The sequence below is a fragment of the Larimichthys crocea genome, chromosome VI, assembly GCF_000972845.2.
Source record: "Larimichthys crocea isolate SSNF chromosome VI, L_crocea_2.0, whole genome shotgun sequence".
In the NCBI taxonomy this organism is placed as follows: Eukaryota; Metazoa; Chordata; class Actinopteri; family Sciaenidae; genus Larimichthys; species Larimichthys crocea.
This window is the reverse complement of record NC_040016.1, coordinates 19768177-19792128: the sequence shown is the minus strand read 5'-3', so window position 1 is coordinate 19792128 and position 23952 is coordinate 19768177. Positions and strand designations below refer to the sequence as shown.

Below are 23952 nucleotides of genomic sequence, written 5' to 3'. Positions count from 1 at the left end.
GGCACAACTTACGGCAGAGCCAGACCATCCGAATATTCCCTGGTTTGGCAGTAAGACCAACCAAAATGGGGAGCGGGGTCTGTGTTCTGGTTTCAACGCATCTACTCCATTGGGAAATCATATTTTCCAAACCATCAGAGATCTGGTTAAATGATCATCTCATCAACAAGGAGCCTGCTGAACTCTCCCATGTTCAACATACTCTTTGAAGAAAATTTCCAAACCCTGTAAACATTTGAAGCTTGTTTTTTTTCTCACCAGTGACTCCCAGACTGAAATCACTAATTGCATTTCCAACAACATTTATTTAAGGTTGAATCACGCTGACAGACTTTAGTTTACTCAGTTTCAGTTTACTATTGTTTCCTATAAACTATTGACTCCCCATCATACAAATGTTTATGAATTATTCTCACATGACTCATTTTAAACTTCATATTTAGCAGCTTGAGAAACTTTTTAGCTTGAGAAACAACTAAGGATAGTAGCATGTTTAATTTGATATTATCCCTTTATGGATGACATTATCTTATTAAATCCTGTATTCTGCTTCTTTGTTTGTCATTTAAATTTATTCCACCAACAGTAAAATATGTTAACACAAAGATGTTAGACAACTTGACCTGAGTTATTTCTACTCAACATAGGTGCTTCAGGTCTCCACCATAGTCTCATAATGCCAGTAAAGAGTTACTCTGGCCAGTAGGTGACCTTCCCTCTGTTGAAATGTTTATTAAAGGCTGTCAGATTAAGTTTGAAATATAAAATATAGTCAAGACATAGACTGTATCAAATGTGTTAGCTTGCAGGTTGTAGAAAATTAAATAAACACGGGTAGTTTAGCATTTTGCAGCCCAAATTAATGGTTATTAAGAAACTACCATAAGTGTTTCCAGGTAATCGCTGTGCATCCTTTATGTTTGGTTTAATCTAATGTTACCATAAAATAAGATAGAAACTGGTAGTTTGGCATTTTGTAGCCCTGTTTATTAGTTATTACACAGAAACTATCGCAAGTGTCTCCAGCCTTAAACTTGTGCAGTATACTCTTGAAACAAAACTGAACGTGTCGAATATAAACAGTGTTTCACAATAATTTCCTGGACTGTGTGGACCTGTCATAGTCTAATTTGTCCCGCCACAGTTTCATAATGAACCAAAGATATTTTTACATTTCATTTGGAGCTTCAGTTTCACTTTCCGATGGAACGAAGAGACGATTAAAAAAGTTATTACAGACTGTAAAAACATCATCCTTTATTACATAATTTCTAAGGTTATTACCCAATTAACGTCACTATATTAACATTTTTAATCCAAATATGACACTGAGATGTTTACTTGTTAACAGACTACATTATTAGTATTGCCTTGTTGCCATCTTTTAAAGTGTTTTGTTTTTCCATTATTACCTCTTACCCTGTAACATAAATGTCAGTCTAACATTACCTATATATACCTATTGTTAATACCAATCTTACTGTTATCAAGTTAGAAATGTAGTCATTTTATTTATTATCAAACTATTACCATGTTATTACTGAGCTGTGAACACAAAATCTGCTTCTCCCTCTAAGCTAAAGAGTCTTGTTTGGACTGTCGAGACGTCCTGTTCATGCATGCATCGTCTCTCATGCTTTAGACACTGTATATCGTGCATCACCAAAATATATCACAAACAATAAAGCTCTTCACTGTTTAGCCTCTCGTGAGTTTAAGGCATTGAAAATCAAAAATGTATAAGCCTAGACGTCCTGCTGGTTTATGAGTTAAAGGTCTAGACCATGTAATCAAAGTTCCTGGTTCGAGTCTGGTCAAGAACTATTTAGATCGGTCTTTTTTAGGTGGCTTGGTTGTTTTTTAGGGGCCACTTTAGGTTGTTTTAAGAGAGTTGTTATCTACCGTATTTTTGATTTGGATCTTTTGACCATTTTATAATAGAACAAGTCGCTCCCAAATTTAAAATGAAATACCGCTTGATTAAAAACCAAAAGACAAGAGACGATTTTAGATGTTTACCTGACATCTCACCAAACACAGTTTAATAAGTTTAATAAGCATTTCACTGTTGGTGAATTTCAGAGCTGAGCTGTACCCCAACTGCAGTGTAAGCTGCTATTATCTGTCCACATTTATGGTTCTCCTGATAAAACCTCAGGCTCAGTTTCCAGTGCCTCATAATCACAGCTTCATAGCTGTACTGAAACAATGCTCCATTATGAGCCAGATTTAAGATTAAAGGACACTATTTTCGCAAACATTGCATGGATCTGATTAAACCCTGATGTAAACCTGCTTGAGAGTTTCTGTTTTATGTGCACAGTGAGAAGACACAAGCTTTGTTGTGCACTGTAAGGACCACAAGCCGAACACGATATCAGTACAGTTTGGTTGTTTGGTGGTCTTTTGTCCTCTCGCCATGTCCAAAAAGTAACCATTAAAATCTTTAAGTTTTGTTTGGAGCAGGACGTTTGTCGTGCCGTCGTCTTCTCTTCGGGGGGATCTTGTGCATGAAAAGCTCATATTTCTCAGCTGACTGGTCTGCCACAGAAAGATTTAATTCAGTAGCTTTAATAGTCCAAAGAGGGAAATTGGTTTGTGGTTGTGAAAAAAATCTATTGCGTAATTGTTGGAATTACTGTATTCAAACTGCAAATTAAATGTTAGAGATTATTTCCTGATGGGAGATGTCTGCGTTCCTGATGGGAGGTGGTCAGGATGTCTCTTGTCTCTCTGGATCTCATACTTTCCGACCCATCAGACGTCTGTGATTGCTCTGGACTCTGGCTGGAGTTTGTTGTGTTCTTATATTGACAAGAATTTCCTCCAGCTGAGCCTTTTTAAAGCCGTGAGTCACCGGGGCAACTCGCAGGCCAGCGGTGCCAAGGAAGTTGCCTCAGCGTTGCCGTTGGTTTTGTGCCACAGGAACATGTTGACGCCAGGAACAGGGTCACAGCTCGGCGTGTTACCTGCTGCTGGGTGTGTTACCGAGCTAGGCTGCACAACAGAGCAGTGTTCACCATCCTCAGACTTCACGATGACTCCACCTGAGTCTTCATGAGTTCACCTGATGGAGGAATGTTTGAGGCTGAAGCCAGTACTCATTAAAGATGTGATCTCTTGAGCTCGGAGACACTGGGAGAGTAGTAACATCATCTAAGATAGAATACAGCAACGTAGATTATTTATGATCATCTGTTGTTGAATCCTGAAAGTAGCCGGGTAAAGAACCAGAACTAATTTGGTGTTAAATGGGTCCTCTTGATCTACACTTCTCTTCCGTCATATTTTTATGTCATAACTAATAATGTATATATGCATTCGCTAAATGCATGCACTACGTAGCAGGCTGAAATGTAAATTATATATTACAGGAAATGCAGAGCTTATTTTCACTTACATTCCAGCGATCTCATGGTTTATTTTCATTGGAAGTTGTGTAGAATTTAGTATATGTTTTTAAATTTAGTTAATTCTAAGAATATATTTCAGAGATTTCTTTGTGTACCACAAGAAGAAGGTTGCATACCACCCTATAGCCTATATTTAACCTTCTTCTTCTCTTTCGCCTATTTTTGGCTCAATTATCCAAATAAGCACACAATAATTATATAAACTGATGCCACGGTGAGTTAAAATTGGACACAAGGGACATTAAACAACTTGCTGTGAACAGATTTGACTCTTGCAGCATCAGATGGTCATTAAGAGTAGCCTAAACCTATAAAAACAGCTGTAAAATTATAAGATTATGTAACATGGTATTAAATATAGGGAAACTGCAGACTGGTACACTTTAGATAAATAAGTTACAGCTTCTGCCTTTTTTCAGTAAACATCCTAAAAATCTATTATGAGTAAACTTCACGCATTATAATCTTGTATATAATCTGTGAGGGAACTCGTCAATTATTTGTCTTCATCCTGAGGAGCACTGAGGAGGTAATGTGACTCAGGACTGTTTACCGACTACTGATTGTTCCTTCATGTGTTTGATTCGCTCGACTGATGAACGCACCAGCTGTTCGCTTTGGCAGACGAGAACAATTCTCTCTTTTCTACAGGAGAACCTTTTGATCTCTGAGCTTGGGCTCGCTCGAATAAAGTTTTCCAGCTGAAGTATGACGAGATGACGACTGCCAGCATCTTTAAACTGACCAGGCATAACTGAATCTTGTTTTTATTGCTTTTCTATATTTATGGGTTTACTCTCTTATTTTTGTCTGCATATAATTACCTAATATTTCCAGTTTGTTTTACCAGAGGAGGATCTGAGGTTTTTGTCCTCTTCACATTCGAGCTTTCTCGTTCCAATTGTCCTTTAGATCTGTCTGCTACTGAAGTAAATGATCCTAAACCTCAGGCTTTCAGGGGAAAATGTTATGATAAAATTGGCTTTTGGCTCTGATAATTACAGCTTTCATTTGGATGTGTATTGCAGGGTAGACGACGCGATGCATAGATCGCCACATTTTATCATGACTCATTCTTTAATGGTCATTATGGCTCTAGCTCCTCCTCCTGAGGCCTGAGGTGTTAATTTGATAACATGAAAGTAAAGTAATGAACTCCTTAATGTCCTGGATGTGCTGGCAGTGAAGGAGATCAGGGTCTCTAGTGGAATATAACCTACATTCTTGTTTGGATACGCGACTCATACCGTACACCTCACAGGTTCAGTGTTTGTATTCAGTGTCAACATCCTGAAAAACCTCAAGATGTTGTACATTTCCAGATGGGAACGCAAGGCCTATAGCATATTAAAGCCTCGTTCCAGACCTCTGAATCATTGCTCTGATTCTTTTCATCAATTCACATCAGTGGTCATTGACAGCAGACGCCAGATTATCAAGCTGTGGGCTCATAAGATTAATGATATGTTGTATTTTCAGGTTTGTTATTAGTATAATAATAGTCCACAGTCCATCAAACGTATATTAGTTGGGGGAGCAGTGATTGAATCAGTTTGGTTCTGTGCACAAGGTAATAAACATCTGTGGAGTTATTATGTTTCTATGACTCTAAACAAATATACAAAATGTTAGAGCCCTGATATTTTCCAAAATGGACCCAGGCAGCAGCGGCGGAGGCGGTTCAGTACAAGTTCAACACACTAGAAATTAAAATGTTGACTTGCAACAAGAAGAAGCTCGCGTAGAGTTGGCATGCGTGTCATAATTTTATTCTAATAAATCATTTTAAGTTGATAAAATTGGAGTTACAGGAGATATATTAGTATGTCAACTGTTAAATAGCATGTGCAGACAGCACATGTTTATTGTTTACACTGTAAAATGTCATGGTGTATATTCAAAAATAACATCATCCAATAAGAAATCTTCAAATATCCATATTTCAGCTGAGTTTTCAGCCTCAAAAAGCCAACATTAGTTGGGTTTTGTACATTCTACTCAGACGCATTAAGAATAAAAAGACTTACCGATTACATACTAATATGTAGTCAATCACAGATAGACACTAAGAAAAGTAAAATTGTATCCATGAGGTCACTGTGAAGTTCTGAGTGTGGTAATCTAACAAAATGGGAAAAGACGTGGAGCTGAGGCGAGTTGAATGAAGGTGCTCAAACAAGTCACCTGTACATTTAAACATGGGGGTTTATGGAGATTGATTCGTTCTGTAGCCAGCCTCAAGTGGACATTTGAGGAAATGCAGTTTTTCGGGGGTTGCTGCTTGATAAACACAGGACAGTCCCGGTCATCTGCATAGACATTCATTAGCAGCTACAAAGACACCTCATGCCTTTATGCTCGTGTTTATAGTTTATAGTTGGCCTTTGAAATATGTACAACAATGTACTAAAGTGAATGTTGGTGAGATCATCAGTCAGGCAGTAATGGGAACAAAGTAACTTTTATTTTTATTACTTGAAACATTGCGTTGAAGTATAATATATGATTGTTTACACATCAGATAGACATTTAGTCATATAATTTATGCATGTTGGCCAGCCAAGAGCAAAGTGAAGGACAGATGAATTTCAATACAAACATTTTTTTAAGTCATTTTTTTTTTGGTATTTGTAATAAAACAACAGTTATTAACAGTAAATGAAACATTTTGGGGCAAGCTGTAGTTCCAGTCAATGCTATTTAAAGACAAACAATCTGAGAAAGTCCACATGTCTGCTCATACATAAAAGATTTACTCTCCCAAGCTGCAAAAGCCTTCTTTTGTTAGTGATACTTATGAATACTTCACACTACAGTTACACAGGTTGATAGCTGATACATTAACAAAGACTATAAAATATGGTTTAATAATGTTTCTGTGATGAAGAACATCTTAAATGAAGCTGATGAGTAGGAAAAATACTTCTGGACGTCTGTAGCTGATGGTTCTTCCCACCTCTAAACTCAGTTTTACATGAAAAGAGACTTTAAGGTCAAAGATATTTGTTAGAGGATTTTCCCAGGACTTGTTTCCTCAGACCACAAAGTCCACACAGCTATACTCATCTCCATGAAACTCTACAGCAAACCCTCTGCTAACCACAATCCTCACTCAACAATGCATGAATGAATCCATGTAAAGATGCAAACTGCACGGAAATGGTCTCAAAGACAGAAACTGTAAGGCCGCATACAGACAGGTGGTGTGAGGCAGGGTTGTTAGGCATGTGTCCATTTGTGTTGAACATAAACGCTGTGAAACAATCAGGAAATAACTTTTTATTTCACTGATTAACTGGCTTAATTGAGGCTGGCGCTCCCTCACTCTCATTCACTGCCTAAGACGCTCGACCAATGCTTGCTCTGTCTCTCAAACCACTGGACTCAAATGAAACTTTTTTGTGTCACTATGTTGCAGCTTAAATTGCAAAGCCAAGACACAACAGACGTATATCAGAGTTTAGCCCATGAATCCACTTTGAATAGTCTCAGTTTCAGAGACATTTCAGGCTGACTGTGGAGAAGTTTGACCGATCCGACCGTCAGATTGGCGCCTGCAGCGTGAAGTTGGGTTGCGTTTTTCCAAAAGTTAGATCCGGCTCAACTTCTCCGCCGTAGGTCGCTGTGTTTTTTGGGCGGACAAATGCACCACCCACTCAAATGCCACAGCACCAGATCCTGTCTGAATGTGGCCTTACTGTGGGCAGTATAATTAAAGTATAACACGTTGTGTACAATACATGCATTTATTGTTGTGTGGCCATCAACAGGTAAAATCTGACTGTATTATAACTCCAAAAATACCACTTACGCCCCTGGAGTCAAGAATTAATCCATCTTAACTGCACTAGAGGAGGGATTAGCTGTCCAACAGCACTAACTTTGACCTAATCATGTAACGTGTTCTTACTCATTAACGCAAAGAGCTCAAACGATGTGCGATACGTGTGATCTCACTACTCACAAGTCCTTTCCATGTCAGAGTGAAAGGAGGCGACTGGAAGAAACAGTGCTGGGAAATGGAACATGAAGGTAGTGAGGTTGTTAAAAATAATGTGTTGGGTTTGTGGTCTCACTTCATAGAATTCTTTCCATTTCTTTATTAGCGTTTTCATTTTACTGTGTATGGTACAGGAATTCTTTCCATTTTAGAGAGTTTAACATTTTACTGAAGCGCACAGATGTGTTTGATTTTGAAGTCTGAAGGTGTTCTGTCACCTTCGTACCCGCTTTAAGTCAGGCAGCAGTGCAAAACAACTTACCAGACCTAAGAAGACGTATCGGAGCCAGAAAGGAAGAAAATCTTTGTTTCATGCAGTGCATACGAGTTCAGTCCAAGGGTATGACAAGACAGTACATTCCCATAAGGCAAACCACTTTACATCAGGAGTAACTGTGTTTTGATAGATAAAATCCTTTTTTTCCATGTTCAGTCTTTACGTCATACATGTGAGTCTATTTTTCAATAACATGCAGCATTAGGGGGAGGCGAAAAGTGAGGGAAATTTTATCTTAGGTATTGACATTAAAAAACAAAACAAAATCTTTGCCTTTGCGTGTCCTTTTAGTTGTTTTTTTGTTTGTTTGTTTCGTGTGAGCTCAGGTCACTTGGTTTTCTGGGGTTTTAAGATCACACTGGAGGAAGAGCGAACACAGGAAAAGGCTGTCGGTGAGATCTTCTGGGGGTCGAGGTAGTTGTTTTCAAGCCTCAGGGCCACCAGAGTGGCGTCTCCGTTGTGGTTTGGATCACAGATGCCCTCGTCAGGGATACTCCTAAAAGACACACAATGCAGTTAGATGACACTTGCATTACTGCTCTTAACCTCTTGGGCCGCTCTGCAAAAAAAAAGCATGAAACAGTGTACTAATCAGGTAACAATACAGTCATATTGCACATTAAATTAAACAGGAGAAACTCTGCTACAAGCACATATAAGTCATAATTACACACACCAAACACAACTCCAACAAAATTGTAAAAAAAACTCAGTAAACCAGCAGCCAAAGAATGTTTATTTATTATGACAAAATTAATCAAATAGACCTTGCAGTTGCAGAGATATACAATTTATCCTGGGCTGAAGAGGTTAACCCTTCTCTCTCTGGGCTGGTTACACTTTCCCTCCTGCAGTGTTATCCATTTTTGCAGGGAGGATATAAATTGTAAACTGTGGGTGAGTGCTGAGGTGATTCAGGGTGACTCTCAGGTGGAAATATGAATCCAGCTTGTTTTGTTCCCTGTCGTCATGACAACTCTCCATCCAGTGAACAACTTTAACGTTGTCTGGCCGTGCTGTGATGAATGAGTCAGACGTCTGGTCAGCCTCTGGTCTGTTGTGGGATTGTTCGTTGTTGATCTTAAAGGATTGTATTGAATTTATTTTTTCCTTTACATCTGTCTTTAATCATCTGCCTTTATTGTTTTCTGTTGGACGCTTCCTCAAAATCACTTTTTTTTAAACAATGTTTGTAGTTTAAGGAAGAAACATTCTGTGTTTTTATTATATTATAAATAAATAAGTCACAAATTTACTCCAAAGGTCTTCACAATCTGCACAGCATACTGTCTATCCATAGACACTTTGGACAACTACTTTTCCAAGCTTATAGTTCAGTAGCAAAATATTCTTTGGACTAAATTTTAGACTAGGCTGTATACTTTGGATCAGTATTATCATGACTATCAGGAAATAACTTTTTATTTTTCTGATTAACCTTATCAAGCCTGGCGCTCGCTCATTGGTTGTCTATGCCTCCCGATGAAAGGTTGATCTCTTTCTCAGACCAGCTGACACAAACCAAATTAAACTTTTTGTGTGTGGAACACAAGAGGTAGAGTATCAGAGTTTAGATTAGAGTCTCAGTTTCAGAGACATTTCAGGCTGACTGTGGAGGTTTGACTGGTCTAAGCGTTTGATTGGAGGCCGCAGTGTGACGTCAGGCTGCGTTTTTCCAAAAGTTGGTTCTGACTCAACTTCTCTGCCACAGGTCGCTGCATTTTTTGGCAAACAACCCTGCGGGCTGCACCGCCGTAGCCAAAACACACTACCCCCACTCAAATGAATGGAAAAACCTGCATTTTCACCGCAGCATCAGCAGATCCTGTCTGAATGCGGCCTAAGATTAGAGATACTGTCCTATATAATAACTCAACAGGATCAAATCAATCAGTTACCTTCAACTTGTGTTTCTTTTATAGAGAAAGGTTGTTCTACTACAAAATATTTACATAATTGATTGTTAACATCAGTCTTATTATGATTATTCATAGTTAATAAATCAGACCTCTCCTGAATTCTGGGAAAATATCATTCTGTTCCCAGTAATTATTTTTCAAGTCGTAGAAAAACGTCATACCTGAGCTTGTTATTGTTGAGTCTGAGGAAGTGCAAGTTTGTCATCTCGTTGATTCCAGACGGTATGGTGATCAGCTGATTGTTATCCAGACATAGTTCCACCATGGAGTTGAACACGCCGAAAAACGACTCCGGTTCAACTCCCTCCCCGTCCAGTTTGTTGTAGGAGAGGTAGAGGTACTCCAAACCGGGGTCCATGTGGGCGAAAACGTAACCTGAGGAGATGTTGGAAGGAAACATTGTTACTATGAGTGTGTTTTTGTACAGTCTACAAGGGCAGCAACTAACAGTTATTATGATTATTTATTCATTATTACGTCTACATTGTAACTCTGTCTGGTAGATAAATGAAGAGATTGTGGGACAAGGATGGCGGAGCTGATGTTGTTTCTGATTTTTCTACATAAAACCATGAGATACAATGCCAGACAGAGAATCCAGGGGCTTTTGTTTGTTTGGTTTGGTCCACTGCAGTTTGATATTTCCTGCACTCATATTTCCACAGAAATCTTCTCATCTCCTTCAGACTTCTGACTCTGACTCTTCTCAACACTTTTTGGCCTTCTCTACAACTCGATAACTATTTGGAGATTGCTTGATTGCTTTTTAGTATCAGTTCTACCGATACAATAGTGAAACAGTGGTTGCTGTTACGTTTGTTGTAGTCATCCCTCCTGTGATGTAGGTTTGACCTCCTGAGTAGTGCCAATATTTTTGCTCCAGAGCCCGTCCCCAAAGCAGACAGAGCAAGATGAACATAAATTAATACTTTATTAAAGTTATGTTATGTATCCTGGCTCCATGGCTCGCAATTTGTCTTTGTTTACCAAGTTTTATTTAATTATTTTGAGGGCGCCTAAAAGTTGTTGAAGAAGTCCTCCAGGTATGATGTGAAACCCCTCCCATTTTCCACCTACCAGGTATCCTCTCTATGTTGTTTCCCACCAGCACGAGGTGGACCAGAGATCTCGGTAGGTAGGAGGGAACCAGGTATAGTTGATTATGTGAAAGGTCGATGGACTCCAGATTTCTACAGAGAGGCAAAAAGATAAAGTGAAGAAGGATTTGTAAGGAAATGAAAACATAAGTGATCAAAGGAAAAACTGAACATCCACCATCCACTGTGGTTCTGTCAATATAGTGGTAAACCAAATGTTCTTCCACTCTTTGCAACACATTAATACATCAGCATAGGTGCTAATTAGGGGTGTGACGGCACAAATATTTGTCCTAAACCAGGAACAGGACAGGATTAGTTTGGTACTGTATGTTCCCTGGTTTGGTAGGCCAAAACAATTATCTTTGTTGTTTATTTTCTGTTATTGACAATATGCCAGTATTTGAGTTCCTTAACTGTTATAGTAAGAATTATGGCCAATGAACCACAGATGAGTTTAAATTTTACAAGATACATTTCTACATTACTGAAAAAGTTCCAAACCGTGATCCCAAAACCAAAGTACATACCAAACAGTGACTTTTGTGTACTGTTACACCCCTACAAATCCACTGCCGGTAATGTCACATGAAAGTATGACAGTAAAATTGGAAATATCTGTATTGGTGACAGTCAAAATGATACACATCATAAATTCCTGTGAGCCTGGAGAATCATAGGTTATAGTGACAGGTCTCTTTTTATCAGACCTGTGGTTGATCCAGGCCATCGGGGCGATCCTCGTCTCGTCCAGCCTGTTGTATCTCAGAGAAATCACGTTCAGATTGAGGGTCTGATTGAAAACTGCCTCTGAGATTTCCTCAATCAGATTGTTCTCCAAGTACAGCTCCTGAACAACAGAGAGAGCAGAGAAAATAAACCAAACGGTTGACATCATCCGAGTTGGAAAGGGTAAATGTTTGGATTGGCAGAACCTCATGGAGAAAAACTAGAATTTAGTGTCAGAGTCGCGGTGGTATCCCGTAGTGATACGTTTTTGAGCTGTGATAACTGAGTGCTTTTGGTTCAGAGATATTGGCAGACGAGTCTGTGGTTTGTTGGGCCTATTTCACATTATAAATACATAATCCACCCAAAAACTAACTTTATATTTGTTCTACCTGGGTGTCCGCTTAGTCACACTACATAATCTTTAAATCATGATCATGAATCACCCTTAGCTATACAAAGATGGACATTAGAAATCCTGGAAACACTGAGCCAGTTAACAAAGAATAAAGGTTAAACATAGAGAATGATCTTCAGGACTCATGACAAAGAGAAGTACAGAGTTTTAGATTTGTAGCGAGTGTCTAGAAACTCTCCAAAGTCATAAAATGTAGTTGGTTTTTAAGGTGGATTTACAGCAGCAGCGTGTCGTTGGTGTTCTGCAGTGTTTGTGGTTAACCACGGGCCGTAATTACAAGTTGGGTGGACTGGTTTCCCACAGGTAGAGGCAGAGTTTATTCAGTGGAGAAGTCTTAAACATCAGAGCCAAAAAGAAAATGCTGATGCATCAGCAAACCTAAATCACTGACTGACTGACTGACTGACTGAGCTGCTTAGAAGGCCTCTGCTAATGTGGCGAAGTGCAGATAGACTTGATTCAAAACGATATGTAGCTGATTTATTGATACATTTGCCGACCAACTCAATTTACATGTCCAGGACCTTAAGATTCCCAAGGTTTCACTTCCTAAGGCCAAAATGTCACTTACAGTCAGGAAAGCTTTTAACTCCTAGTATTGATGGAAGTCCTCAGTACAAAGTCGGCAGAAGTGGAACCATTGAGGATTGCATTGGTAGCACAATCACACCAACATAGCAGTTGGCTATGGTACTGTGTCCTGGACTTTTATGAAGAAATTCTGGTATGTTAGTGTGAGGAGCGAAGAGGTAAATGTTGGGGGGGATATAGCAGTATTGCTTCATACCAGTAATGACATGGGGAGGCCCTGTGGTATGGTGCGGAAGTGGTTTCTGCCCATTCGGAGGTAGGAGAGCTGGTTGAGGGGAGCGAAGGCCAGAGGATCCACATTCCCCTCGCTCAGCAGATTTGCCTCCAGCTCCAGAATGACCAGGCTGCTCAGATCTTAGAGATAGAAAGTAGATAAATGTCAGTCCTCCCTCAACTGGAAAATTGTCGCAATGCAGTAAAGAAACATCTGTCTGGCTATAAAAGTCTGTTTGTCTACCCTGCATTACAGATCAGCATATTCTCATTTCTTTGTGTGTAACATACATATATTACTTTGAAGCAGAGATGGTAGGAAAAGTAAAAGAAAGTGTAGTTGTTGAGTATATTGTAGCTTTATTCTGATGTCAGTATGGAGCTGCATTATGGAATATGGAGGCAGTTACCTTGGAGGCTGTGTTTGTTGATTCCTTCCAGTTTGTTCTCGTTGATCTTCAGCTCCTGCAGTGTGGGGGGAAGGCCAGCGGGCACGACTTCGAGAAGGTTCCCATCCAAGTACAGACGCCTTAGCTTCTTCAGACCCTTCAGACACACACACACAAAGTGGTAAAACATTTAATAAGTGTTTTGTAGTTTTCGTCATTAGTCTTGCATCTATAGGTCTTAGAGAACATGTTCTCCATTGTATTACATAAATTCGCTCTTTTTATTTCTGGTTGATTGAGTGACTTTAGACATTCAATACTTCTGTTTTGCACACCTGTCTTCACACGTTTGGAGGCGATTGTCACTAAAATCATCATCATGATTACTTGGAGCCTTAAAGAAACATTAGAACTGGAAAAAAATAGCTTGTATGTGTTGTGGAGAAATTACTGAAGTCGAAGGTCAATGGTGAGGTCAGGAAGGAAGAAAGTGTTTAGGAGCCTCTGATGTCTTATGCTGTATTATTTATTGACGAGAATTAGAGACACTCTCAAAGTTCATCAGAAGTGCCTGAGTTGGTCTCACATTCTGCCGAACTCATCCTGGTGGATCGACTTTAAACCCCAAGATAACACCACAAATACTACACGCCCAGAATTACCAAAGAGAATGTTTTTACCCATGGAGGTGTTATTGTCAGTATATTCTAGTCTGGAGACACAGATGTCTGTTTATGCAGATTGGAACGTCAACGGCAAGATATCTATTATGTCTAGGAAGGCAGCAATAGGTCTCTTCGACCCTGGCCACCACAGTGTTGAGATAGACTGGCACCTACTGTTCTCAACCAAAGACAAACAACTAATACTGCAGAGGACCTCAGGGCCCACATGTGACCTCGTGTAACCTAAGGATGGAAAATTCCATAACATTATGTCTTACTTTGAAGGCTTTAGCATCAATGTTGGCAGAGGTGAGTTTGTTTTTGTTCAGGTTGATCCATTCCAGGTTGGGGATCCCATTGAAGGCTTCAGCTGGGATGCTGCTGATGTTGTTGCCTGCAAGTCAGATGAACTTCAGTCATTTAACGAAAAACTGGTGGAACACTGTGTGACTGTGTTGTATGTAGAAATGGATTCCTGTATATAGTTTTTTTTTATTCTAGCTGCATGCCTAACAAAACTTTAGTTTGCTCTGCTCTGACTGAAGTTGGCTGGCGAGGTGTATTGGAGACAAAACATCAATAATAATCTTCAGTAGGAACCAATGGGCTTGGAAACAGATGGGATAAATTGGCAAGAATTCACAGAACAGACAAACACATTGGTCTTTTCATGGGATTTGTTGATAGAGCAACTTAATACTTCTGAATTCAGACCCTGAGTATTTGAAGCATGTAGCTAATTTAAAAAAAAACAGGTGGGCAAAATAAGTCCAGATCTCAACTGAATCTTTAAGTTTTTGTTATTTATAACTTAAATTACGAGTTTAAATGTGCCTAAATAAGTTAGAAGCTTAAAGATACTTCTTGCCTTGCATGGAGCTCTCTGGCGAGGTGTCGACTTACCTTCCAGACTCAGAGATTTGAGTTCAGGTATGGCCAGAGGAGGAAAGTACATGAGTTTGGCGTTCTCACATGTTAGAGTGACATCAGAGATAGCGCAGCCTGGAGGGAGGCCTCCTCCATTCAGTATCACCACCTCCCTCTCCTCCCCTTCCTCCTCCTCCTCCTCCACTTCTGTTTCCATCTCCTTCAGCTCATCCTCTGTCGCAGCAGGAGGTCTTGGGATTGGAGCAGGAAGGAAGTCCGGTTCCTCAGGTTCTTTTGGTAGCATCTGAAACACATCTCCTCTCAGCCACACTTCCTCCTCCTCTTCCTCCTCCTGCCGCTCTTCTACCTTCTCTAGCTGCTTCTCCAGCCGCTCCTCCTCCTCCTCCGCCAGAGCCAGTAGTTCTGCCCTTAACTTCTCCTCCTGCCTCCTTCTTTCCTCCTCTAGCTTCCTTTCATTCTCCCTGGCTGCTTTCTCTGCAGCCTCCTTCCGCTTTCTATCTTCTTCCTCCTCCTGTCTCCTCCTCTCCAACTCCTCGATCTGCCTCCTCCACTCCTCCTCCTCTTTCTCCACCTGCAGTCTCAAAGCCTCCTCCTCCTCCCTCCTCTTCATTTCCACTAGTTTCCTTTGTTTCTCTGCCTGCTCCTTCCTCAGCTTCCTCCTCTTTTTCCTCGCCTCATCCTTCTTCTTCAGGCGCTCCTCCTCCTCGCGGTGCTCCTCTTCCTCCCGCCAGAGGATTCGCTGGATCTCCTCCTGGGTCAGTGGGGTCACGGACTCGGCGGGGTCACTGGGAACTGGGGAGTCACCAGAAAGGTCAAGGCTGAAGTCAGGTTCTGGGATGGGTGTAGAGGCAGCCAATCGGGGGGCAGGAGGTGGTCAAGAGGAAAGGTGACAGTACAGGAAGGAAGAAAGAAAGGAAGAAATACAAATATAGAAGACACAAGAGAAAGCAAGAAGAAGTAGAAAAAATAAAGAAAACTAAGAGGGAATGATACAGGGAGGAGGTTGAGGTAAGGACAGACGGACAGACAGGAGGTGGACAGACAGAGACGGCTGTGTGTTAGTGTTGTGGACAGATATAAACCCACATATACAGTATCTACACAGACTGGTACAAGGCCAGCTTGTTGAAGCTACAGAGCTGACAGCTGCTGTAGACCAGTCTGGACCAGATCCCATCAAACTGTACTTGTACGACCGCAGTCGTCAGGTAACGTCGGTGCCAGCTCGTACAGAATTAACTTGTCTTGTCTAACACTGAATGTTGTTTTATAGTCAGAAAACAAAATCCAACAAATATTAGTCACTGGTTGTCAATTTTCTTGGCGATTCTCCACCGGCAAAGCCAGCGAATCAGCTGTTAACGCCGGTTACCATGGGGATGACATGAGGAGTGTGTAACATGGAAAGTTTTTGCGAAGATGTTTTCCGACACTATAAAACAGCTTCTGGTGTGTTTTCATTCACAGTTAACTCCACACACAGACATAGTTCACACGAACACGTTTATGTGATTTCAGATTAAAGCTGTATTCATCTAAATACAGCGATAAGTCAGTTTACCTCCATACATGCAGTGTGTGACTGTGAGCAATGAGTTAGTTAAACTACTGCGGTTGTCTCCGAAAAGCTCACACAGGTTGTATAGACCTTTTACAATAAAGGATGTGTGCACAGCAAAGAGGTAGAAACTCCTTACCACAATATCATGATGATTTATATATGAACATTTCTAATGTTTAGAAATAAACCATTTAGCTTGAAACCAACACAATTATTGTCTTAAGGTAAATTTTCTATGTGAAAGAGGAATTGAGAAATCAAATTCTCGTTATAATCAAATTATGCCAAATTTCTTCATCTTAAAAGCTAAAAAATATTAGATTACTACACTGTGTAAGAAGCTCTGCGTCTGTTTGTGAAGTTTTTCTATTTTAACGTGACGCGTTTTCCATCCAAAGCCTCCGCCTGTGCTGTCGGCGAGTCCCACGCTGCAACATTAAACGTATATGAGACGCAGCCATAAACACAGAGTCGCAGTGTGAGCTGTCTGACCATAAAACAGGTGTTTCCTCCTCACCTGTTTTTGTGCAGAACTATCCACCACGTCATTAAAATCCAGATGCTAATAGCTGTTATCCACTCTGAGCTAACACGGGGGGTTTCCTTCTTGGGATACTGGACAATTTCCACCCATTACTTTTGTCATTTGTGCCGTATACAGCACAAACTAACATCTCATAAACTTCCTCCAGCCTGGGCACACATCTCATGACACATCTTTGTAGATTCAGATGTAAGTCTTCATTTTAGATGAGATTCAACGATCCTGGACGTGTTGAAACAACATGTGGTCTCTCCCCAACATACAGACATGTTAAAACATTCACAACATGTGTTGATCTGATCCCAAAAATGTGCTGAACACATTTTTTAAAGCCATGATGGAAACAGGAAGCAACATGCTGAGGCCTCAGAGATGGAAACTCGTTTCTTTTCATGTCTTCCATGACGAGTTCAATTAATGCAAAACTCTCCTGATGGCTGAACGTTACAGGAAATCTAAACATGAGTCCATTGAGAAACAATATCGGTTTGATTGCTGACCACCCTGCAAGACTTCTAGATTCAATCTGAGACTCGGTACCACATGTTTTCTGCTTGAACTGTTCTGCCTCATTTTAACTTCAAAAGTACAATGGTTTGATTAAAAACATAACTTCCTGCTGGTCCTGTTGCAAAGCTGAACGTAGCACATCTCTGATTGTCAGAAACATTGCTCATCTCTGTTGCCTCTTGATGTTGCACCATGGCGTCGCCACATGTTGTGTTTCTACCTGGCTCCATGCAGACGGGACAGCACTCCCCAGGCGGGGTTACGGTGTAATGGCAAGGCAACATGGGACAGGTGACCCTGTCACAAACCACCCGACCTCCGGTGCACAGACAAGTCAGACAGGGCTTTGGAGACCAGACCGCCTGGTCGAACATGGTCAGGCCATGGTACAAACACTGGCCCTGCTTACCTGAAACAACACAGACACATTTCAGTCAGTTTGGTAGTTTATTGAATAAATAATAAAATCTGAGACACAAGCTGGAATAATTCTTTATAGATGACCGTCATATACTCCCAGACATGGTCCTATGTAGTGCTGGAGTTAGGTCAGGTATCAGCCGAGCTGTAGTTGTGCTTCAACAAAGAACCAAACATCCAAGCACTCAGGACGTAGAGTGGGTCGTCCACTAATCAGAAGATCAGTGGTTCTGAAGTTGCTCCTGAAGGCTGTGCCTTGAATGTGTGTGAATGTAATTAGCTCCCAAGCTGATGAGCAATTGGCATCTTGCGTGGTATGAATGGGCTACATAAGTACAGTCCATTTACCATCGAGTGCTGCTACGTCTTAGTGTGACTGTGTTAGTGTTCTACTTTCCAGTTATTAAGGTGGCCAACCACTGGAGTCGTGTTTAATCTGCACATTTAGCAAAACTGGACTTTTTTTTGGATGTTGATATGCTTCAAACTGAGGATGTTGCAGCCATATGGAACCAAGACAATGCCTGGCTGCTTTGAGAAAAAGTTTGGCATTCATTAACAAATGACATGTCTATCCTGTTCAACTCTGAAGCCTCTGGAGATTAGAAGTTTTTGGCGTTTGAAATGTTGCAGAGACGAGTCTGAGGTGGTTTCATATTTTCACAGTTACAATGTTTATTCCATTTATTTCATCACGCCAAGGGTGCATTTTTTTTTATTTGTTTGTTTTTGCAGTTTTAGTAAAAATTAATGGGGTAATAAAGAGAACATCTCTCATTCAGTATGTCGTTATGCTCTCGAAGAGATCACATGCTGTTTTAGTGTTTTCCTGCTTTGTTGCCATTAGTTTATGCAGCACTGGAAGATCTGCTCTTACCTCACGACTACTTCGATCATTAAGTAATACGTGACAAAAAATACTTTTGTATTGATTATTAAGGTCATGTGCAATCGGAGCTGTACTAAAAAATCAGTTTTGGGTTGCAAAGCACAAAAATTGTGTTGATACTTTTGTTTTCAAGCTGTTCATTTCACTATTTTCTACATCTTCTTGCCTAGAAATCACTTTTTCTAGTTGTTACAAAACTAAACAAGCTTTAAATTTGAGCTAAAACCAGAGTAAAGGAGGACGTGACATATATTTTGTATTGATAATTGAAATGATGTGCAGTCACAGCTGTTAAACCTCTGTTAACAGTGAAACCAGTTAATCGCTGCATCTCTACGAGGGAATAACGGAGTACGACTTCAATCCAGTCGCACCTTTACCTGAACATGTCGACCCTTGTCACCCTCCTCAGCAGCAGCAACAACAACAGGCCCTGGTGCAGTAATTGCTGTGTGCGCATAGTCAAATCTAAAGCCTGCACTTTATCATCAGAACCAGACAAAGCAGTGATTTGTAGCGTTTCCACTCCTCCCTCTGCATTAACTCCACCTTACAACACCAGACCTGGGACAGGCAGGGCCGTGACTGGCAGTGAGTCAGTAGAAAAGACCGTAAACCACTATGATACAGCAGGAAGAGGCTCTTTGTGTCTATTTTAAGTCTGCCCTGCCTGTCATCTATCCTTTCTAATGGTATGCTCTTTGTTACGTCCATAGAAATACAGGTAGTTAAGGGGCTCAGGTTATTTCTCTTAAATGCTGTCTCTCCCATCTCTGTCCTTTTTACTGTGAGCAGCGAGACTGTCACCCTGTCATCTCCACCGGAGCACTCATACTTTAGAGCTTTTCTTTTCTCTCTTTATTGTCTCGTAAATTGCAGGCTTTTCTTTAAATAATAAGGCAACCGTCAGACTCTGCTGTGGCACCGTTTCACAGTGTTAAGTGCACATTTTCACGTGTTTTTACGAGCGCTCAAACAATTAGTTGACTTGATTGATGGACAGACAATGAAGTGATGATCAGTTTATAATTTTTCAAGCAAAAACAACAAGCGTCCTTTGTTTCCAGCTTCTCTGACGTGACTTTCTGTTTTTCTCTTTTCTTTTAGAGACATATGAGATTACTTTTTTTATTCTCTTGTGTGTATTCGATAAAGTAACCTTAAAGTAAACAATGTTTTCAAACTCAGCTGAGGCCTGATGCAGTTACAGGCTGTTGGAAAGACTGATGAAAATAGGTGTTTCCTGTAAATGATGATTTAGAAAGGAGGTATGTCATTTTTTGGGTCTAGACGATGGAAACACAGACTGATTGCCATTTTCTGTGTGCAACAAAATTAACCTTCTTACTTGACTTAACTCAAGGTCTGCTTACTCGCTTTTTTGCTGCTGCCACGGCGTTTGATTACCCTGCATCGAACACTGTCAGAGAGTTAATGATTTAACTTTATTTAAACCTAAATCTATTTATTTATAAGGGGCTTCACAGAGCAAATAAAATACTGAAATAGACTCGAGTAAATAAATAAAGTTTAAGAATCATTGCATAAAAAAATCAAGGACCAATTCAGCCAAAATAAAAATGAAGGTGAATGAACACTGTCAGGTTGACCTTGATTGAGATAGTTTGAACTCCAACATCTGTAACTTTCTGTTTCTGTAACCTGTGGTCTGATCGGCTTTTTATAGCACAAAGGAGTGATGGCACAAAATGAACCTTCTTACTTGACTTAACTTAACTTACTACATTTATTGCTGCTGACAGGGCTGATGATTACCTCGCGTATAAAATCAGACTGTAATATAAGTTTGACAGCTCTGGAAAAAGAGTCGATCAAATCGGATTGTTTCCAAGATTAAGGCTGAGCTTGTCATGTTGATCCAACTTTATGTTTCTGGAGCCAAATCTACATAAAAAGAAAATCCTCCAGCAGCCGACACCACCTTTCCCTCTTAACCACATAATGCTGACTGTATTGTTTGAAGCTGAAGGGCTTCCACGTGGCTTTGAAGTCGCTCCTGTCGTCATCCCTTCGTGGGATTTTTCAGGACTCATTTTCTGACGAGCTCTCTTCCCACGAATGGTTTTTCCTGTCTGATGTGTGATGATTTGCCATTAAATAACTGAGCTGTAATAACCGGCGGCTTTATGATGAGAACAAGACGAAGCCTCAGAGCTGTTCTCTCGCTGCACTCGGACAGACTGTTTGATTAAAATCTCCTGTTTTTATTCAGTTTATTTAATTGTACTGAGATTTTATTGGCTGTAAAAGTTTTAAATACAAAGACATACTTGTCTGTTTCCATGTTGGTTTACACATAAACATACAAACTGACAAATGAACTCGTTAAACTGTTTTTTGAAAACGGTCAGATCTGCTGCACGGACGTGGCGGCATAAAAGCGGCTTTTGAAGGATTATTTGTGGATATATGCGATTTAATATGTACACACAGTAAAGTCAGAACATGCCTCACAAACAGAACTTGCACTGGTGTCACTGAGCGACTTTCACGTGGTTGATTTCTTTTATACTTTAAGTATAACGTCAATGCGTCTTGCCTGCAAACAGCTTGTTTGATGCTCAGCACACTGTTCGAATCAAATTATTCCTCAACAGAAAATGATTTCTAATAACTTTTAATAAACAGTTTAAATCTGCAAAAACAACAAATGTTTCAAACTTTGTAAGTCTTGGGCAGTGTTAAAGTAAAGACCAACTAAACCAAAACCAGACAGTATACAACCTATTATGGTAGCCAATACTCACAAAAACTCTTTCTTTACTCTCGTTAAGCGTCGCCTTGAAGTATTTACAAACTCTTGGTGGTTTAAAAAACCAAATTTTATATTTATTTCATATTTCGGCCGATGTCAAGGCAATGAAGTGATATCCCCACAGTTTGTGGTCTTGACCCGTCTTGAACTAAATCCTGACCCCTTTGTCTGAGGCAGAGACCAAGTACAAACAGGGTTGTGAATTGTGAAGGATATTTCTCCTATTTTATAGATAAATTATCATGAAAAATAATAATTGTTGCACCCATGTTTAGGAGGTTTGTTATCCATCATGCACTTCTCCGCGATGATCTGTAGTAACGTTAACATGTGTCTTTGCAACATGCCAGAATCACGCAGCTGATTTACTGGTTAAATCTTGTTATAAGAATGTTCAAATGACCCTTCAGTAAGGAAGACTGGAAAAAAGTTAAGAAGGAGTGTTTAAGAGTGCAACTCAGAGAAAAGGAGCTCGCTGACCTGGGATAACGTTGTAGGTGGAGTGCTGTTCTTGCACGTTGTTGTAGGACCTCAGGGACAGAGGCTGTCCATGCCTGTCTCCATGCTCTACTGAGATGCCGAGACCAGGAATGACTCTGATCTTCACAGGTCTAGTTCGCCCCGCTCTGGCCCGCCCATGACCTGCAACAAGTGATTACATCAACTTTCATCTTTCAAGTGTTCACGTATATTACAAACAGCAGGTAGTGTATCTGGAGTGTGTTCTGCTGTCGTCAGACTGCACTTTGAATTATAACGGACAGGAAACCAGTAAATGATGTCAGAACAGAGCTCGAACCTGGCAACCACATGACTTCAGGACTTTTTGGAGCTGGGCTAGTCCAAAATTCACACATCTGAGATCTGTCTGCGCTGGACACAAACTGATTTTGAAGATTTGCCAGATATCTATCGGTCTTACCATGTCCGTCCTTCTTCCGCCTCCCCCGTCGCATCCCACCATCTTGGTTGTGAGGTCTGTTCCTGGCCTGGGTGTCCGAGACGGTCAGGGCCACCAGCAGCCATAGACTGGCCACCACGAGCCACCACCTCATCCCTGCAGAGCAGCACAGACTCAGGGTCAGGAAACCTTTACCTCCACATACGGCATCACTACAGCTTTTTAATGCTGCACTCACATTCGTTAAAGGAGACAGAAAAGACTAAAGGAAAACACAGAGTAGTTAGTTCAGAGTTGTTGGAGCACCCCATGGTTTGAACCGTCAGCTCCCAATAAAAAAATCTAAACTCCTGACATTTTCTTTTGTTATTAGTGTTTCCCGTAATGATGCCTCTTGTTCAAACGTCTGAATTCAAACCCTGAACTGCAGAAAACAGCAGCTGAAGTGACAGAAAGCAAACGCACAGATCCGTGTTCACAAGAGGGGAAAAAAAAGAGGACAGAGGTTTTTACCTGCAGCAGCGTCTTTGACAAAAAGAGCTGTCAGTGCTGCCGCTGGCTCTCATATAGCTCGCTGCTCAGGTTCTAATGGCTGGTTTGTGTGTGTGTGTAAGTGTGTGTGTGTGTGTAAGTGTGTGTAAGTGTGTGTGTAATGACTAGTCTAAACACAGCAGTCCTGTCATTATTAAAGCAGTGATCTGACGCTAACACACACCTTCGCACACACCTGATAGTTTGTCTGAATGCAGCAGATTGAGCTCGTTCTTTACTGTAAATCAGCCTCAATAATAGTAATAAATGTGCTGTAGCTGTGCCCCGGTGGATGATGGGAGCTGTTGGTTGTTGTTGTTGAACCATGGGAGCCTCTGATTTGTTGGGATGGTGCCCAAACAAGTGTTTAGTGTGTTTCTCTAGATAATTTTCAGCAGCTCTGTGGCTCAAGAGTCGGTGGAGACCAAACCGGAGCTTAAAGAAGAGTAAAAATTAAATAAACAAAGTTTAGCTTCAAAAACTACAACTCCCATGAGGCTTTTCCGAGCAGCATGCATACTACAGGTCATGGTAAGTGGGTCAGCCTTCACATTAATCACATTAATCATTCACATTTTCTTCTTCTGGAAGAAAACTAAAGTCTGCAGCTCCACAGACTGGATGTCTGAGAGCACAATCAGCTAACACAGAGACCCTCCCACCTCAACTCAACACCGGCCAATAAGAAACCAGCGATCAGAGAGAGGAAAGAGATCCATGAGTGCTGAGACAGAGGAAAGTTACGGGAGGGAGGGGAGAGAAATGGAAAATATTCAGCAGTACAGTTTCTGGATGAGCAGGCTCACACGGAGAGACGTCCAGCAGGAACAGCAGAGAGGATAAAAATAACCCGGAGGCTGCTTGTGTACTTTAATAAAACACAGAAGTTTGTTTCCCTGCAAGTATTTCACCTATTAACTGGACACCACCCAAAACTTTTCAGTAACAAAAGCTGAAATGTCATATTCTCTCTCCACAACAGCAGCTTCAGCTGAAAGTGTTTAAATCATTCTCCCTCATCATCCTTTGTCACTGTTTTTGTCGAGTTTTTTATCTTTATCTCGTCCTTTTTTTGTAGTTTATTCATCACATTATTTATAGATCTCTCCACATTTAGCTCCGTTTTATCATTTATCTGCATGTTTCGTAAGTTTTTCTGTGTAAAGCTGCTATAAAGAAATTGTTTTGGATTTGAATTTGGTGCACTAAACTTTGTCGCTG

At 40.6% G+C, this 23952-nt stretch overlaps 2 protein-coding genes across 2 annotated transcripts in view; one reads left to right on the top strand and one right to left on the bottom strand.

The window, feature by feature from the left end:
• Positions 1–23952, top strand: part of cenpp (centromere protein P) — a 93547-nt gene that overhangs the window by 62343 nt on the left and 7252 nt on the right. The window lies entirely within an intron of this gene.
• Positions 5870–22354, bottom strand: ecm2 (extracellular matrix protein 2, female organ and adipocyte specific). Its single transcript, XM_027278988.1, has 12 exons — positions 22222–22354; positions 21780–21941; positions 17435–17623; positions 15328–15391; positions 14615–15198; positions 13990–14105; positions 13068–13203; positions 12641–12798; positions 11417–11556; positions 10687–10799; positions 9771–9984; positions 5870–8186 (listed from the first exon to the last, which is right to left on the bottom strand). Exons 1-12 carry the CDS (start codon positions 22352–22354, stop codon positions 8018–8020), a joined length of 2178 nt encoding a protein of 725 aa, XP_027134789.1. The 3' UTR covers positions 5870–8017.

Bases quoted from the DNA above. Each gene is read 5' to 3' on its own strand.
- ecm2 (XM_027278988.1), bottom strand. From the start codon at position 22,354: ATGAGGTGGTGGCTCGTGGTGGCCAGTCTATGGCTGCTGGTGGCCCTG. The intron at 11,557-12,640 runs GTATGAAGCAAT...TCTGTTGTTCAG, and splicing joins GCCTCCCCATGTCATTACTG to GAGCTGTACTTGGAGAACAA. The intron at 10,800-11,416 runs GTCTGATAAAAA...GCCTCTCTGTAG, and splicing joins ATGGCCTGGATCAACCACAG to AAATCTGGAGTCCATCGACC.